The sequence below is a fragment of the Pseudophryne corroboree genome, chromosome 2 (genome assembly GCF_028390025.1).
Source record: "Pseudophryne corroboree isolate aPseCor3 chromosome 2, aPseCor3.hap2, whole genome shotgun sequence".
NCBI classification, from domain to species: Eukaryota; Metazoa; Chordata; class Amphibia; order Anura; family Myobatrachidae; genus Pseudophryne; species Pseudophryne corroboree.
The window spans coordinates 239,338,101-239,356,889 of NC_086445.1; the positions used below are offsets into that span (position 1 = coordinate 239,338,101).

The 18,789-nt window shown below is 44.9% G+C and overlaps 1 protein-coding gene and 1 pseudogene across 2 annotated transcripts in view; one reads left to right on the top strand and one right to left on the bottom strand.

The window, feature by feature from the left end:
• GLS2 (glutaminase 2) overlaps positions 1 to 18,789 on the top strand; it is a 285,083-nt gene that overhangs the window by 36,023 nt on the left and 230,271 nt on the right. For both annotated transcript variants that reach the window (XM_063952557.1, XM_063952563.1), the window contains exon 2: positions 13,526 to 13,613. In XM_063952557.1, coding sequence (XP_063808627.1) covers positions 13,526 to 13,613 — 88 coding nt within the window. The remainder of the gene's footprint in view (positions 1 to 13,525; positions 13,614 to 18,789) is intronic.
• On the bottom strand, positions 15,549 to 15,667 carry LOC135052281 (5S ribosomal RNA; annotated as a pseudogene).

An 18,789-nucleotide genomic window follows, 5' to 3' on the forward strand; every position in this document is an offset into this window, starting at 1 on the left:
GAGTATATTTCCCTACTGTTGTCAAATGGAATAAAATCTTTTCCATAAGACAAAAAGAAGGTGAAATGGCATCTGAATATTTCCACTGAGCACTGCAGGAAATGGCTAGATACACTGGGATCGAGGACATTAAGGACAATGTACATCACAGGGAGGTAGCTGTGTCAGTATTAATGGACGGGTTAAAAGAGACATTAAGAACAAGGGTACAAACCACTCTACCTAACTGGGGAGGTATCTCGGTGGCTGCATTAAGAGAGTCCGCTATCGAGCACGATCGGAACATCATTAAGCACAGGGAGTCACAGGGGGATAAGCTGATGACAGTAAGCATAAATGCTCTTACAACAAAACCGCATCAGCCAAAACCCCAGACCCCTGATGGTAAGTCACATGTAGTAGTATGCTATAACTGTCAGAAGGAAGGACATTTTGCACGGAATTGTAGGTATACAAACACACATAAGGTATACCGACCCCATAGACCAGGATATGAACCACACTATAATACACATAATTGGGATCGGGGATCGCATAGGAGAAGTTATGAGCCACATGCAGGGGAAACAAGGAGGTACCCACCTAGGAGGGACTGGCAGACCTCCGAAAATTCTCAGTTACCCCCCTCACATATTGTAGCTGCCAGTGCGCTGCGGGAGGGTCACAATATACAATAGGGGTTGGGCCACACCTGTAGTCTACAGCCAGTGAAGTTGATTGCTAGCCTTGGTAGTGAACCTGAGGTCACAGTTGATGTAGCTGGTAGATAATAACCTTTTCTTGTAGATACAGGGGCGGCCAGGTCAGTGTTAAATTCGACGGTAGGTATGAAAACCACGGGTAAATCAATTTCGGCAATGGGAGTAACAGGAATAGTGCAACACTACCCTTTGAGTAGACCTGCGGAGATTACGATAGGGCCTTTGCAGACCAAGCATTCCTTTTTGCTAGCTGCATCGGCTCCGACTAATCTACATGGGAGAGATTTATTGTGTAAAATGAGGTGTGTCATATATTGTACTCCTGAGGGTGTCTTCTTGGATATACCCGAGAATCACGTTCAGGAAGTGCAGGATATGTTGGACACCCCACAAAGGCTAATGTCACACTCTGCTGTTATAGACAAGTGTCCATCAAAGGTAGAGGAAATGATCTCACGAATACCGGGATCCCTCTGGACCAAAGATGAACAAGACACTGGATTGATGGCGAATGTAGCTCCCGTAGTAGTGCAAATAAAAGATGGTAGGATAGCTCCAAAAATCCATCAGTATCCTCTGAAGCCAGAGGTGGAATTAGGAGTGTACCCAGTCATAGAGCGCTTGCTACAACAGGGCATCCTAGTCAGGACGTCTAGCACTGCCAATAGTCCCATCTTCCCTGTGAAAAAGAGTGGGGGGAGGGGTTACAGGCTAGTGCAGGATCTAAGGGGGATAAACAAGATAGTTGAGAGCCAATTCCCCATAGTGCCAAATCCAGCTGTCATCCTCATGCAAATTCCCCCTACTGCAAAAATTTTCACTGTCATTGACCTCTGTTCTGCCTTCTTTTCTGTCCCTCTGCACCCTGACAGCCAATACCTGTTTGCATTTACATACAGGGGAGTACAGTACACCTAGACTCGCCTACCCCAAGGTTTCATTGACAGCCCAAGTATTTTCTCCCAGGCTTTGCATGACTGTTTACAATGCTTTCAACCTGAGAGCGGATCAGTATTAATACAGTATGTAGATGACTTACTGCTGTGTTCTGATTCACTCGAATCGTCCTTGAAAGACACGAAACAGCTTCTGTTTCACCTTTATAATACGGGACACAAGGTTTCAAAGGATAAGTTGCAGCTGTGTCAGACCAGGGTACAATATTTGGGACATTGCTTGATGCAAGGACTTAGACACCTCACCGCTGATAGAATACAGGCGATTCGCGACATGACTCTGCCACAAACCCAGCAACAGATCCACACCTTTCTTGGAATGTGTGGGTACTGCCGAAACTGGATCCCAGGGTTCTCCATACTGGCTTTATCTTTGCAAGAAATGGTCTCTTCGAACAAACCAGATCGGATCTCGCACACAGATGAGTCCGAACTGGCATTTGAGAGACTCAAACAGTGCCTATCACAGGCACCTGCATTAGGCATGCCAGATTATGGGAAACCCTTTGAATTGTACGGTACGGAAAGTGCTGGGTGTGCGGCAGGTGTCCTAACCCAGAGACATGGTGATGCCAGCAGGCCGGTAGTTTACTACAGTGCACAGTTGGACACCGTAGCGCGGTCTCTCCCCACATGCTTGCGAAGTGTTGCAGCGATAGCTTTGCTAGTAAGTAAAAGCGAAGACGTAGTGTTAGGACACAACCTGAAAATCCATACACCTCATGCAGTGTCAGCCTTACTGAACTCCGCCCAAACCAGACATGTCTCATCGGCACGGTTTACAAAGTGGGAATTAGCACTCATGGCCCCTGTAAACATCACCATAAAGAGATGCAGCGCACTAAATCCTGCAACTTATCTGCCGGGTGTGCCTGGACAGGCACAAAGGGTGGAGGATGAGAATGATGGTGAAGGAGGATTTAGTGCAGACACTGACACGCATGATTGTATGGAATACCTGAACCAGACTTTCACTGCAAGACCTGACATTAGTGACAACCCACTGGAAGGCGTAGATTTTACTTTTTACACTGACGGTAGTTGCCACAGACAGACGGACTCGGGATACCTGTGTACTGGATACGCAGTCGTAGATGACAGAGGTATCATAGAAGCTGAACCCCTGGGCCCACCGCACTCAGCACAAGTTGCTGAGCTGGTCGCCCTAACCAGAGCGTATGAATTGGCCAAGGGTAAGTCAGCCAATATATACACAGATTCTAGGTATGCCTTTGGAGTAGTGCATGATTTCGGGGCCCTATGGCGCCTCAGAAATTTCATGACGGCAGCTGGCACACCTGTAGCGCATGCACCCCACATAAAAAGGCTTCTAACAGCGATACAAGAACCAGACAGAGAGGCTGTTATCAAGTGCAAAGTACACACTTACAACCAAAAACCAATCTCACTTGGTAACAGCCGGGCAGACGAAGCTGCTAAATCAGCAGCCAGCACCCCCATACAAACAGATATCACATCACTGATGACATTCAACACAATCAACACACAAAAATTAATTGAAATGCAAAATTTGTGTTCTCCACAGGAAAAGGCGGTCTGGAGGTCAAAGGGGTATGGCCAGGAGTCCTCAGGACTCTGGACAGGTGGACAGGGTAAGCCAGTGGCCCCCAGAGCATATCTTTCAAGCTTAGCTGAGGCGGCACACGGTCTGACTCATCTGGGTAAAGAGGGTATGTGTAAGCTGGTGAGAGCCTACTGGTGTGCGCCAGGATTCTCTTCTCATGCGGGTAAGAGAGCAATGACATGTCTTACTTGCTTGAGGAAGAATATTGGAAAGTCAATACCAACAGAACCATCCCATATCCCTCCGACAGACGGCCCTTTTCAGGTAATACAAATTGATTTCATACAGTTACCACCCTGTAGGAATTTAAAATATGTGTTAGTCTGTATTGATGTGTTTTCCAATTGGGTAGAAGCGTTCCCTGCTGCCACAAATACTGCTACGTTCACTGCAAAGAAAATTGTGCAGGAATTTCTGTGTAGATATGGTATCCCTAGAATAATTGAAAGCGATAGGGGTACCCATTTTACATGTGAAGTCTTTCAGGTTATGTGCAAACTGATGGGAATTAATAGCAAGCTGCATACTCCGTACCACCCACAGGCGAGTGCGAAGGTGGAGAGAGTGAACAGCACTATTAAGAACAAGCTGAGCAAAGTGATGGCTGAAACTGGATTGTTGTGGCCAGAAGCTTTGCCACTAGTATTGTACAGCATCAGAACCACTCCCAGGTCCCTTCTTAACCTATCACCCTTTGAGATTCTTTTTGGTCGACAACCCCATGTAATGATAGACCCCCAGGATGATTTGAAATGCAATAACGAAGTGACTGTAAAATATTTGGTTAAGATGAGCCAGCAGCTGAGGAATCAAAACAGAAATCTAAAGCTGGTGATTCCTGACCTACCGAACAGTAATTGTCATGACATTGAACCTGGGGATTATGTAATGATTCGAAATTTTCTACGCTCAGGTTGCCTCATTGACAGGTGGGAAGGACCGTACCAAGTCTTACTAACCAGCATGACAGCATTAAAGGTTGCCGAAAGAGAGACTTGGGTCCACTCGTCCCACTGTAAGAAAGTCGCTGACCCAGAGAGAACCCGTGACAAAGAGCAGAGTGTAGAGAACATCGTATCACTGGAGTGTCTGTTCCGGGAAGGTTGAGAGGCAGTACTCCATCTCCCACTACCCTCCTTCTCTCCTCTTTCTCCCCCCTTCTTGTTTCCCTTCTCTTCCCTTAACAAGATGGACTTACCCCAAGAGACTGCGTTCCGGTTTTCCTGTTAATCCTGATGTTGACCAGGACAGTCTGTTTCGGTGAGGGTCCCAGAGAGGTCGAGAAAGGATCTGGAATGGGTTCTGATGGCGAGGATGGATTTGTAGAATCTCAAGAGCAACACATCACTCGAGCAAAGGCGAGTATCAGAAAGCGATCTGGTAGTCACGGAGCTCAGAGACACTGTGAAAGGTTATTAGCTGAGGAAAATTGCATTTGTAGGAATTGTGAGAACATAGTCGAGGATGGGTGCATCCAGAGATGTCAGTCCAGCCTTAATATCAACATGGACCGTCATCCATTGAGTGATTACCACTCACTAGTGGGTAAGGTCTTAAACCAGACAGAATGGTGGGTGTGCTCACAAGTACCTCAAGGTCAGAGCAAGTCAGGATTAGTACCGTACCCTTTAGCAATAGATGAGGTACTCGAATTACGGGGTGGGAGACCGGTGGACAAGAAATTCAATATTTCTAGGCCCCCTAGTTTGAAGCTCCACCAGTATCATGTAGATAGATCCTTAGTGTGTTTCAACATTTCCAATTACCGAAAACCAGAAAATTGGGAGGTGACATGGAATAACCAGACCATGGCCTTTTCGCACAGAGCTGATAGGATACCCATAGACTCTGAACTTGTACGCCAAATAGCCAACAGTGGAAGGTATTTTCGGTATAGGTATACTCGAGGAAGCAAGACCATGTGGGTATCACCAGGGTACTGTGCTCATATCATCCAGCCTGATACCTGTACTGAGCAGATGGGAGAACTAGGGATTGGGTTTTTCACTTGGAAAGTTTGTAATATGGTAATGTCATATTCTGTCCCATATGTTCTCCCCGATGATGCCTATTTCATATGTGGGAGGAAGGCGTATAAGTGGCTTGCCCCAAACTCAGAGGGATTGTGTTATGTTGGAAGAGTGTTGCCAGAGGTCATGACCATAACCCATGATAAGATGAAAGATGTTCACCGCAGTGCTCAGGCTCCTTATACTCATACTCACAATGAACACATCGTCAAGAGACACCTCATAGAGAGGACAGAGCACGCAGCCTCTGATTTGATCCACGAATCCACCGGGATTCAAGTCCTTCTCGCATTAGACATCACCCGTACTGCCAGAGGAATTATAAATTATAGGTATATCCATGCTCTAGCGAACTTGATAGATAATATCACTGAGATGTATGACGACACCTTCAGGTATACGGGTAGGGAGTTACAAGCTTACAAGACAGAACTGATCCAGCACAGGATGGTCCTCAATTATATCACAGCCGTGACAGGTGGGTACTGTGTCACTTTGGCAACTCAATATGGTGTGAAGTGCTGCACGTATATTACAAACAGCACTGACGACCCCACAGAGATTATCGATCAAAAGATGGATGATATATTGCAGTTGAAGTGGGAGTTCCGGAGGAGACACAACCTTACCCTGACCGCTGTGGGTTTTGAGCTGTTGTGGGTTGAGCTGTTGTGGGTTGAACCCACAAAATTGGTTCTCAGGATTAGGAGTGTGGGCTCAAAATGTTATTATGAGTGTAGGAAAGTTTCTCCTTTGTATCCTGGGAGTCGTCATAACTATTGGCTTGATATTTAGGTGTGTTCGAATTCTAATGCGGCACAAGCACGGCACAAATTTGATGAGTTTAAGGAGCGGGGGCATTGTTACAGCAGCAGATTTAATTTACGACCCATCCATAGAGACAGTGTTATGATAAGACATGATTGCAAATGAATTCCATGGCCTGTTTCTTTCACCCGTTTTTCCTTTGTCTCCCCCTCTGCCCAGATACACCGATCCGGAAAAGACATCGACCATACCCAAGAATGATTATGAAAATGTTATATGAATGTATTTTAGATATGTGTCTTATCTTCATCTCTACAACCTCCAGTTAGTGACACACATAGTCGACAGGTGATATCCACATATACTAGCACTCACATATGTTCCCCCTCCATGTATCATCAACTAAATGTGCACCCCATTTGTTGGAACAAGAAGCCGAAAAGAGCTCAGTAGTGTTTGTTGGCCCACTTACAGACGGGATAAGAAGGATTTAATGTATACTTCGCAATACCTCGAAGCTTATCTAGAACATATACGGCACAATGATACATGCCCCTCAGACATGGATTCATACATACATGCTTTTTACTATCCCACTAGGTCATACATTTCCCGCCTACAACTCTCCTCCTACCATCCAATCCAATATGTAGATATTGTATTGATATTTTTCTGTTTAGTGATTAGATAGTGGCAGTTATTGTTGACTGCCAAAGGGTGGACTGTCAAAGTCTAAAAATAAACCAGGACACGCAGCATATATAAAATACACACACATGCCCACTGCGCGTGCACTTGTTCCGCCGTGCGTGCACATATCCACAATTTGCGTATGGTCGCTCCCGCGGTCCTGCGCGTGGTGTGGGTATTTACGGCGGAGTTTGTGAACGCATGGAGGGCTATCAAAACATTACATATTTAATCCAAATAGTGCACATTGTACACATAGTCCCCCTGCACCACATCAGCAAGTATCAACAGTTTAAATGATTCCAGAACAAAGGGATTCACCGTTGCATGATAGGAGGGGACAGACTAAGGTTATAAGGTGGTGTCTGGTATCCAGCTGTAGGGTATTTTAAGGGTAACATTCCGGTGTTGGTTTGCGGAAGATCGCATGTTCCTGTGGATAGTTATGTGCAGAAGCAGAATATAGATATAAACTGTATTTACTGTATATTATGTATGCGGCGGGAATCCAGAGGAGACCACCCACAAGAACAGTTGAGAAAGACATCGCCCACCTTTTCAAATCAACCTATGACCTCTCCTGTACTGTAAAGATGCATACCTGTGTCCAATGGACAAAGGGATTACAGTATCCATTGTATTGCTTTTGGAAGACTTGTATAAATAAAGCCTGCTGCAGCCCGGCCAGACACAAGACTCTTAACGTTATCTACCTGATAGCAGAGGACCGGACCGGGAGGCGCATGCGAATATTCTCACGTATGTACATTGACTGTAGCCATTTACTCTGTTGTATTGTAGTGCATAATTTGTATTGTTAACCCCCTTTCAGAAATATTACTCTGTGGTGTCGGAACCCAGTGATTAACTACAAATCGGTGTTGTGTCCTCTTTTCCCTGCTAGGGTTTAAAGTGTATTACATTGCCTAACTGTATAAGGTTTAAAAGTGTATTGAATTGGGTGTGTACGCGCTGCGTGTACTTTGTACCCCCAGCGCGGCATTTGTACGCAGAGTCCGTACATGGTACAGGACTCATTACGCAAATAGCGTAAGAGGTACGTAGAGTACATATTAAGTTTAGCGGCCGCAGCGGCTCCATGGTGAAAGTGTGTTTAAAGGTATAGCTTTATGGTTTAAGATAATATCGACATTATCACCCCTTTAGATCAGGAGCCTGGCGGCAGCTGACTCAGTTGCCTTCCACAGTTATGCCTCTGCTTACAAGCAACTGTTAACTAGTTATTTGTCGATGAAAGAAGTGAATGTATATTAATTGGGATTTTAAACTTCTATTATGTATGCAAGGAACTCCAAAGGGGAATTAAAAAAATTTCTTGCATCCGTAGCTCTTATCTAAAGTGACCGGAAGCTACAGTGTTCATTTGTTTTGGGATTTCTACTTGCACCCTCCTGAGGTGTGATCAGAAAAACGCCCAAAGTAGTGCTTTTAGGCACCTTAACTGCAGTTTAGCATGGGGAAGCTCCTTTATGTGGCTAATCCCTTGCATTGTGGGTGCGAGAATGTGCTGGTCACCCAAGCAATTGGATAGGTCACATTGCTTTAAATGGCAGCTACATGCGCCCAAAACAATATAATTCCCACCCTTGAGTTAAACTGTTATTTCTCTAGAACAGGGGTGGGGAACCTCGGGCCCGAGGGCCGTATAAGGCCCGCAGAGCCACTTGATCCGGCCAGGCTCACCTAACTGGGCGCCCACTGATATTTTGTTACTAGTGGGCGCCTGGCTTCTTACCCTCAGTAGCAACCGGAGGCAGGAGCTCACTCCTGAGCTTCGGCTTCCGGCTCTGGCAGTGTGCGTGTGCTGCTGTGCGGTGTTATGGGAGAGACATCATGACTTCTCTCCCATAGTTCTGAGGAGCGAGCGACCAGGCGGAGGGCAACGGTCCGGAAGCAGGAGCGGGGCTGGTGAGTATTGTGTTTTTTCTCTCTTTTCATGTGTGTGTGTGTAAGCGTCGCTACTAGGGGGCATATCTAATGGGGCATAACAACTGACGGGTGGCATATCTAATGGGGCATAACAACTGACTAGGGGTATATCTACTGGGGGCATAACTACTGACTGGGGGCATATCTAATGGGGGCAGACAAACACATTTTTAAGTTGATAATTTTTGTATGGACCCTGAAGGATTTTATAAATATCCAAATGGCCCTTGGTATAAAAAAGGTTCCCCACCCCTGCTCTAGAATAACAGTTCAATAACTAGAGTTCATGGAGAAACGGGTCATCATATGTATGCTTGATTCAGTAACAGTTATGGCTGATGTTCAGGGCCAGTTCTAGACCCTGTGGCGGCCAGGGCAAACGTTTCCTTTGATGCCTACCCCTCATTCACGACAGGGATAGTGTGCTCTGAAGGGGTGTGGCAAAATCTATATGGGTGTGGCTTAATGGGGAAGGGGAGTGGCCACAGATTTGTACCAATTCACATGACACCGCACAGTAATGTCCGTCAATCACATTACCCCATTGTGTCAGGTATTACCGTCAGTCACATTACCCCATTGTGCCAGGTATTACCCCATTGTGCCAGGTAGTCCCTTACACATTGCACCAGGTAGAGCCTCTTATACACACTGCAAAAGGTAGAGCCCCTTTTATGCACGTAACTCCTGGTAGAGCCCCTTATATACACGTTATGCCAGATAGAGCCCCTTATACACATTGCACCAGGTAAAGACCCTTATATACATTACACCAGGTAGAGCGCCTTACAGTCGTTATGCCAGGTAGAGCCCCTTACACATGTTATGACAGGTAGAGCTACTTACACACATTGTGCCAGGCAGAGCCCCTTACACATGTTATGCCAGGTGTAGCCCTTTATATATATTGTGCCAGGTAGTCCCTTATACACATTGCAACAGGTATAGCCCCTTATACACACTGCACCAGATAGCCCCTTATACACATTGTACCAGGTAGTGTCCCTTATACACATTGCACCAGGTAGAGCCTCTTATACACATTGCACCAGGTAGTGACCCTTAAACACATTGCGCCAGGTAGACCCTTATACACATTGCACCAGGTAAAGCCTCTTATACACATTGTGCCAAGTAGAGCCTCTTATATACATTGCACCAGGTAGTGCCCCTTATACACATTTCACCAGATAGAGCCCCGTATCCACATTTCACCAAGTAGCCGCTTATACACATTGCACCAGGTAGAGCACCTTATATACATTGCACCAGGTAGAGCCTCTTATACACATTGCACCAGGTAGAACCTCTTATACACATTGCACCAGGTAGCCCTTTATACACAGTGCAACAGGTAGAACCTCTTATACTCATTGTGCCAGGTAACCCTTAAGTAGCGAGGGGCAGGCAACAGGAGATGTCCAGTGGGGGGGTGGGCACATGCAATTCATGGTGCTGATGGGATGACTGCGGCTACGCCTTCAGGCTGTAGCGTCCATGGCGCCCGCCCTGCTAGCGAGCACCTAACAACACCACTGTTGATGTTGTAAATATTTGGCCTATAACTCTGGTTACTATTATGGTAATTTTTATTTGACGTGTTAATCCAACCATCTCCCAAATTCCTTGAAAGTATGTGAAACATCACACCCCCCTAATCTTACTTAAAGGATTTTCAGCAAATTTTGAATTCCACTTAGTAACGATAGGTAAATAGGGTAATTAGTGGTGTCGAGAGAGGGGGGGAGGGGGTACAGATTACCTGGGCCCGGGCACGCTAGGGGGCCCAGGCCAGAGCACACCAGTAGCCTTTTTTGGTGGAATATATATTTTTTCTTTATTATAAATCAGTGGGTTGGGGGCAGGCGGGCAAGCGGTGGGACGGGCCGCCAGGAGGGGGGATGTATGTGTGTGTGTCACCTGGCTGTTTGTCCCTTGTCATGGATGTCCCTCACAGCCACTTCGAGCCACCGCTGATGATATCGTCACCAACACAGATGTTATCATCATCTTGCGAGTCAATCTCTGCAGCCGGCTCTGGATGGCCTCTATAGAATCAGCAAGCTCCGGGAGGTGGGCAGGTACTGGGAGGGGCAGGCATGCAGCTGGGTTGGAAGAATAAGTAGCAGGGCTGGTCACCTCGTCAAGAGCTAAGGGTCTATTTATTAAGCCCTGGATGGAGATAAAGAATAAGCCAATCAGCTCATAACTGTCAGTTTTCAAACCCTGCCTGTGACATGGCATTTAGACAGTGATTGGCTGGTACTTTATCTCCACCCACGTTATCTCCATTCAAGGTTTAGTAAATAGACCCCCTAGTCTGTTAGGCTGCGACACTGAGAGCTGAGAACTGTGAGTGACAGACACAGCACTGTGGGGCAGATGTATTAAGCCTGGAGAAGGGATAAAGAAGTGATAAAGCAGTGATAAGTGCAAGGTGATAACACACTAGCCCAGTGGTTCCCAAACTGTGTGCCGTGGCTCCCTGGGGTGCCTCGGGACACTTGCAGGGGTGCCCTGGGTTGGTGGTCCAGGACCAATTCAAATTATTTATGGTCAATATAAGAGGCAAAACTAATGCTGGTGGCTATCAGACATAAAATATGGGGACAAACAGAAGCACATCTTGTCCCTCACCACAAAATTGAGCTTAAGGATGACATATACACACAATCTACTTAGTTTAATATTTCTTTCTAAATTTCTCAATAAGAAATTATTTACCTAGGGGTGCCGTGAAAAAAATTCTGATACTCTAGGGCATCATGATTCAAAAAAGTTTGGGAACCACTGCACTAGCCAATCAGCTCCTAACTGTAAATTTACATATCGGAGCTGATTGGCTGGTGCATTATCACCTTGCACTTATCACTGCTTTATCACTTCTCCAGGCTTAATACACCTGCCCTGTGTCTTATAACTTCTATATAAATATTCTATAATACATGCATCTATATATTCCCATTCGTGATAGTATTATTTATATATATATATATATATATATATATATATATATATGTAGACGACATGAAACATGAACAATATAGGCTGGCGATTTCCCTTGAACATCCCGGAGTCCCGGACAAAGAATATAGTGTGTGCAAACGACCAATGATATACAGGAGTCATCCAATTTTACCAAATTGTTGGGTTTCAGCCTAATTTAACATGTCGTTCATAGCATACACACTGGTTGAAATTGACCTGCATGTACAGAAGTTCTCATTAACTACCCGTAGGAGTGCGCATCGTTGACAATATAGGCCCTCATTCCGAGTTGTTCGCTCGCTAGCTGCTTTTAGCAGCCATGCAAACGCTAAGCCGCCACCCTCTGGGAGTGTATCTTAGTTTAGCAGAAGTGTGAACGAAAGGATCGCAGAACGGCACCAAAATAATTTTGTGCAGTTTCAGAGTAGCTGCAGACCTACTCCTAGCTTGCGATCACTGCAGACTATTTAGTTCCTGTTTTGACGTCACGAACATGCCCTGCTTCGGCCAGCCATGCCTGCGTTTTTATCCGTCACTCCTGCGTTTTTTTACTCACTACCTGAAAACGGTCAGTTGACACCCAGAAACACCCACTTCCTGTCAATCACTCTGCGGTCAGCAGTGCGACTGAAAAGCGTTGCTAGACCTTGTGTGAAACTACATCGTTCATTGTAATAGTACGACGCGCGTGCGCATTGCGCCGCATGCGCAGAACTGCCATTTTTTTGCCTGATCGCTGCGCTGCGAACAAAAGCAGCTAGCGATCAACTCAGAATGACCACCATAGTGTGTACATACTGGGTGATTTGGCAAAAATGACGTTTAGAAATGTTGGAATCAGCAATAGCGTTCAAAAAGTCGTCTAGTGTGTACCCAGCTTAACAGTCCAGGTTTTAGTGATATCCACGCTTGAGTATAGACGGTTAAACATATATATTGGTAGATGCTCAATTAGCTTGGTGATATCATTCAGGTGCTCGAAAGGGATGGGTATTTCTAAGCAAGAAAAAAGGCATTTGTTTCCCCCAGCACCCTGAATGATAACCGTAACCAGATATAAATTCCACATAATAATAGAATTCAGAGATCTTCGTTACACATATTTGCGCAAATATGTGTAACGAAGATCTCTGAATTCTATTATTATGTGGAATTTATATCTGGTTACGGTTATCATTCAGGGTGCTGGGGGAAACAAATGCCTTTTTTCTTGTATAGACGGTTAAATCAAAATAACTGAGGTACTAATTAAGTCACCTGTGCTCAAGTATGGATACTTCTAAAACCTGGCATGTAAGTGTGTTTTGAGAGCCATGGTTGGGAGTGCATGAGTTAGAATGCCTTTGGTTTGTTTTTTTGTAATGGTTCCATGCACTAGAAACAGTTGAAAATTATACTACCACTGTACTGAGACACAGAAGGAGAGCTCTTGACTTACACAATTAAAGTGGATCCCAGATTTATAAAACCTAATTTAATTACTGAATTCCACACACATTTAATACATAATATGTATGTGGGTGTGTTAGATGCTTTTAACAACATATTTTGTTTTGTATTATTTGTGCCATCATGTAGTATAATATTTATAGCACAGTTTATTTCAGTCAATAAAATTACTTTATAGTACTGCCAAGTGGCGTGTGAATTAGTATTATTTGTTCAATATGGACATTACCCTCTAATCACACCTGACACTTCTTGGCGAATAGACAGATGGAACACTCAGACTTCTTTGAAGTGCCTTTGCATTAGTGTACTTGGTGGGTACTGTACTTGGCTTGTGGTGGGAACAAACACTGCATTACCATGAATCCTGTAGACTTGTTCATTTCTTCTGTCTGCTTTTCATTTCAGAATTGCCAGCAGCAAGCGCCTCACCAAGCTTCTCTTCTACACAATTTCTGAGGGAAAGGAGCAGCTTCCAGTCAACAAGTTTATTAATGTAAGTCCTGGATTTTTAGCATGCATGGATGAGCAGTAAATATGGTCAAACTGGCACAGTCCTCTGAATAGCTGCTGATAGAGTGGCGGGATAATAGAGGGACTGATTCAGAGGCGGGCGCAAATCCCATTGCAACTGAAATTCCATGTCCCCGTCCGCATCTAGACAACCAGGGCACCGCTCAGCTACTGCGTCCCTGATTGCCTAGCAATGCAGCCGTTCTCGGTCAGTGTGCGATATACGTGCAGCACTGCAGCTGCATGCAGTTGTTAGGCACATCCATGCTGTCTTTCCCCATTGGTTAGTGCTACTGCTAAAAGCCAGTCAGCCCATCTCTCCGTGTTTGTTATAGCTTGTGCCTAACAGTATAAGCCGTTGGTCCTTGTGCTAGTACTTTGGATACTGTGCCGGATTTCCTGCTCATTTGTGGCCTGGTCCCTGCCCTGCCTGTATCTACCTTCAGCCACTCCAGTGTACCTGCCCTCAGTCTGCAGAAATATACCATCTGTACAGTGCCGGCAAGTCCTCTACACAGTGCCCGTATACCATCCCGCTGCGCCTCACCTACTCTGGCTGAAATCTTGACCCAAATCTGACCTTACCCTCCGTACTCCTGTATGTGAACCCCAGCTCATGTTTCATAATCTCTAGTCTATCACGTAAGCACCAACTGCTAGAGGTTTAAGTCCAGGTGGCAACATAAGTACCGGTGTGCATGTCGTGTACTAAGGGAACAATGGGGGGCTGTTATTGGTGGAAGAGCCTCTCACCGGCTCTAGGTGTCTCACACAAATAGCACTAGAGTTCCTTCCATTCCATAGGTATTGGATCTGCGAAATATGCTCTTGCCGCAGATGCAGGAATTAGTACAGAGGTGCCCACTGATGGTGTCCCCAATCCACAGCTTGTATACAAAGGTGCACCATAATTTGCACATCGGTCACTCCAATGTCCATCACAAGTAAACCACTGTAACCTTTAAACCTGTGTACGAAGACGCAATCACAGGCTAAGACATGCGATACGGCGCAAAAAATGGGGTTTCATTGAATAGGTAGAAATTTATTTCTTTTTTTAAAAAGCAAAAAAAATTGCAAAAATATAGATTTTCAAGGCTAATTGAATCCATACCCTAAGTAGTTATATCAAGAGACTACATGTACATTTCAACCTTCTGCTTGCAATCCAAATAGTCTTTAAAAATGGCCTCTGAGGGCTGCATGTGGCCTGCAGGCCAAGGATTGGACATCTGCGCTGTAGAATATACTCACAGGACAATATAGGGGGCTCCCAAGTCATTTGTGCTCGTACCAATCACATTATGCATTATAAGCAAAGCATGATGAAGGCGATTGCTCACCAGTATTACAAAATCATTAACCATGTTTACTAAGTGTAAAAGGAAAGAAGACTCTTGTTGGGTGCACTCTTGAGAAAAAAGCAATATAGCAAGATTAGTGGAACATTAAAAGTACATTTTTATTAAATATTCATTAAAAAGAGAAGCTATAGCCGGGTGTATCCAAAACAAACAAAACAATAACAAAAACAAATGTTAAACGTTAAAAATACATGTAAGTTAGGGAGAATATGACCACCTTAAGTAGGTGCGATTCATCTGTCGTAGTCCGTTGGACCTGCAAAAGAATTATTTTAAAAGAACTCAAAATAATTCAAATGTGCACTAAATCATAGGTCAATTCACAGAGACTCTTGGGTATTTTTCGTAATAATGATAATAATCATAGAGATATGGGCTCACAACGACCCTAATGTAACAAACTCATAAAAAACTGTGCTCATTCAAGCAACTGAAAGAATGTCTACCTGGTAATGGTCTGATTGATATGACAGTATAAAGTAAAAGTAAATGAAAAGATAGAAAAGTGCTGATTCTGCTGTCGGCATTAGGCACAGAGTAAGATACTTAGTCTAGTTCTACTAAACGTGGTATTCCCAGGAGGTCTCCCATCCAAGTACTGACCAAGCCCGACACTGCTTAACTTCCAAGATCAGACGGTATTGGGCGTATACAGCGTGGTATGATAGTAGACTATTAAAATACAACTCAGGGATCAATGATAAGCTTGCACCTAATAAGTGATGTTAAATGGAGAGTTGTTCAAAACAAGAAAATGGACAGCACAAAAAGGAAGATCCGCTGCCGGTGTTAGGCAGAGGAACTGTGATGCGCAGCAAATGACCAGTACCTGTTCTCACATCCTATGAATGGTCAGTGAGAGTCCATAAATAAATACGTGGGAAAAGGCTAAGTTTAGCAAGCTATGAATGTAGTTTTAGAAATAAATCATTCAAATATGTGAACAAGTTTATTCTCTGAATAGTTGTTGCCAATTTTAACAACCACAATCAATCCGAAAAATCAGTGTTCCTCGGTTCACTAATCGTGAATCCACATGTAATGATCACTTAAATACAATGATTAGGAACCCAGATACTGTCAGGTTAAAGCAGACAGTGCTGAGCAGCCTTCAATACCAATAAATCCTATGCAAAGTATCACACATAGATATTATGCTCCCCTGGAGTTGCAGAGTCTCATAACCAAGGTTTTGATTAGGGCGTGGTATATTACCAGAACCTAGGGGGTAGATAATAAGGAGCGCCGGGTCAGCTGGAGCTGCTATGTACCAAGAGTGAGCCTGGTGGAGGAGATGAAGCGGAATGCGCATTTCGCCCGTGACCGGGCTTGATCACTTCCGGTGTCTCTCCTCTAAGGACGGAAGGCTCTTTGACACAAACTGGAGGTGTAGGTGCGCCAATCACATCAGCGTCACTCAGGTCGCTTAGCAACCTGTGACATCGTGTGACTGGGCGCTTCTTAGAGCTAAGCAATTTGAAAAAATGTGTATCAAGGTTGCATAGCAACCGTAACGCTATTTCTGTGAAGATAAGTTTCGGAACGACACAGACCGGAACAGATAATAGGGGTCATTCCGACCCGTTTGCACACAGCGGTTTGTCGCTGCAGTGCGAACGGGTCTGGAATGTGCATGCACGGCGGCCGCACTGCGCACGCGCAACGTTGCCCGGCGACAGGGGTCACCGGATTACGTCACGCTCAACGAAGAAAGCGGTCGCAGAGCCGACCGCAAAAAGATTGACAGAAAGAAGGCGTTCCTGGGCGTGTCCGGGCCGTTGCCTGCTGTTTTCGGGGAGTGGAGAAGAAAACGCAGGCATGTCCAGGAGAACGGAGGGCGGATGTCTGACGTCGAAGCCGGCTCCAGCATTGCTGAGATCGTAACACAGGGTAAGTATGTCCAGGGCTAGTCTTGTTCTGCTTGAAAAAATTTTAGCTTAGCAGGACTGCACAAGCAATCGCAGCCCTGCTAAGCTAAAATACACTCCCCCATAGGCGTGGACTAGTTGATCGCAGCAGCAGCAAAAAGTTGCTGGCTGCGATCAACTCGGAATGACAACCAATAGCTGATCAAATGGAAGGACAGGTTGATATCAGATAACTATCAGATAACTTCAAATATGTCAGTCTCAAATTCATAACCATGGGCATGGAAAACAATGATGACGAGATTCTATCATAACTCTCTTCACCCGCTATACAAGAAGTTGATGCAGGGAAGAACTGTGAACATGTGGTTGTATAGGAAATTGAAATTATAAATTAAAGTTTACATAAATACTATCAAAGAGAATATATAAATATTTACATATGAATTCGATCATATGATTAAACTGCGGATATAATTCCCACAGATAAGGAGGATGTGTATCTGAATAATAAAGTTAAGTAATGCCAAGAGGACGTTTTAAAAGACAAGAAGAATGGAAATATAAATAAATATAAAAATAAAAAGCAAATAGAAATGAAAATAGAGCTTTCATACGTCTCTGGGCTCTCATATCTATAGGCATTATTGCCACTAAAATTGAGGCATTGAAGTGATAACCCCTATCAGGGGTTAAAAGGCAGTTACCTAATATAGTGATGGGCAAGTGATAAAATAGTTTTGGGATAAAAAAGTTGGGGAGAGGAGGCACCCATTCTGCGTTTCTAGGGTGTGCATGGTACAGTTGTGGCTACATGAAGTGAAAAAATGTGTAAAGAAAAAAAAGAAAAGGTGACAACCTGTGACATGATGAGACAAATAGTTGCAAAAACTGGCCAATCATGTTGGGGAATAAAAATGAGTGTGGTGCAATGTAATAGTTGAGGGTGAAAGTGATGAACCCCATATAAAGTTTATAAAATTTATACATTGTGGGGTTAATGATAAAACAGGAAAAAAGTAAAAGTTTATTTACAAGTTGTAGGTAGTGTGAAAAATCATATGCTCGTGACTGATAGGATATTAGTCAGAGCCGGATTAAGGGGGGCCCCTCTTTCTAAAAGGGCCCCCCGCCACCTGCAGCAGATCGGATCTCTTACCGATCAGATCAGTGGTGCTGCACTCCCGGCTCCCCAAACGCTGGTGCCGTGAGTGCAGCAGCGTTTTGTCACGATCCGGGTATCTGGACGCCATTACTTACCCTTCAGATGCCTTCTAAGGCTGGCTCAGCGTTCCAGGACCGGATCCCATCTGTCATACTGATGTCCACATTCCTGCCTCCTCTCCTGTCACTCTGAGACGCGGTCACCGCAACACCTGTAACATCCGGAATGGCGTCTCCCGCGGCCTCCGCTGTGCCCGCGTGGTTAAATGTGCACTTATCAGTCTGGCGTCTCCTGTCTCCTGTGGCCGGCGCCGCCATTACTGTTTTAATTCCCACATGGATTACAAACCAAACTTCCCTCCAAGTGTCTGCATGGGCGCAGCCATCTTGGATTCTGTCATCTGTTCATTTCCACCAATCTACTGTTTGCAATGTTAATCTGCATAATTGCCTAGCCAATCCCTTCCTTGCTGCAGGTATAAGTATTCTGTGCCTGAGCAAGGAAGGCGTCAGTGCTTTGGTTGTCAAACCTAGTTCCAGTTTGTCTCTCTCCTGTGGTTGTTTTCCAGGTTCCAGTTCCTATCTCCACACTTCCACTAAAGAGACCCGCACCAGCATTCCACCTGCGGTGTAGCCTGACTCTCCTATCCATTTGGATTCATCTGCTTCCAGCTACAGATCCACCTGCTTTCAGCATCCAGCTTCCAGCAGAGGTCAGCTCTTCTTAAAGTGCCGGTACCCTTTTCTGCAGATTATCATTTAT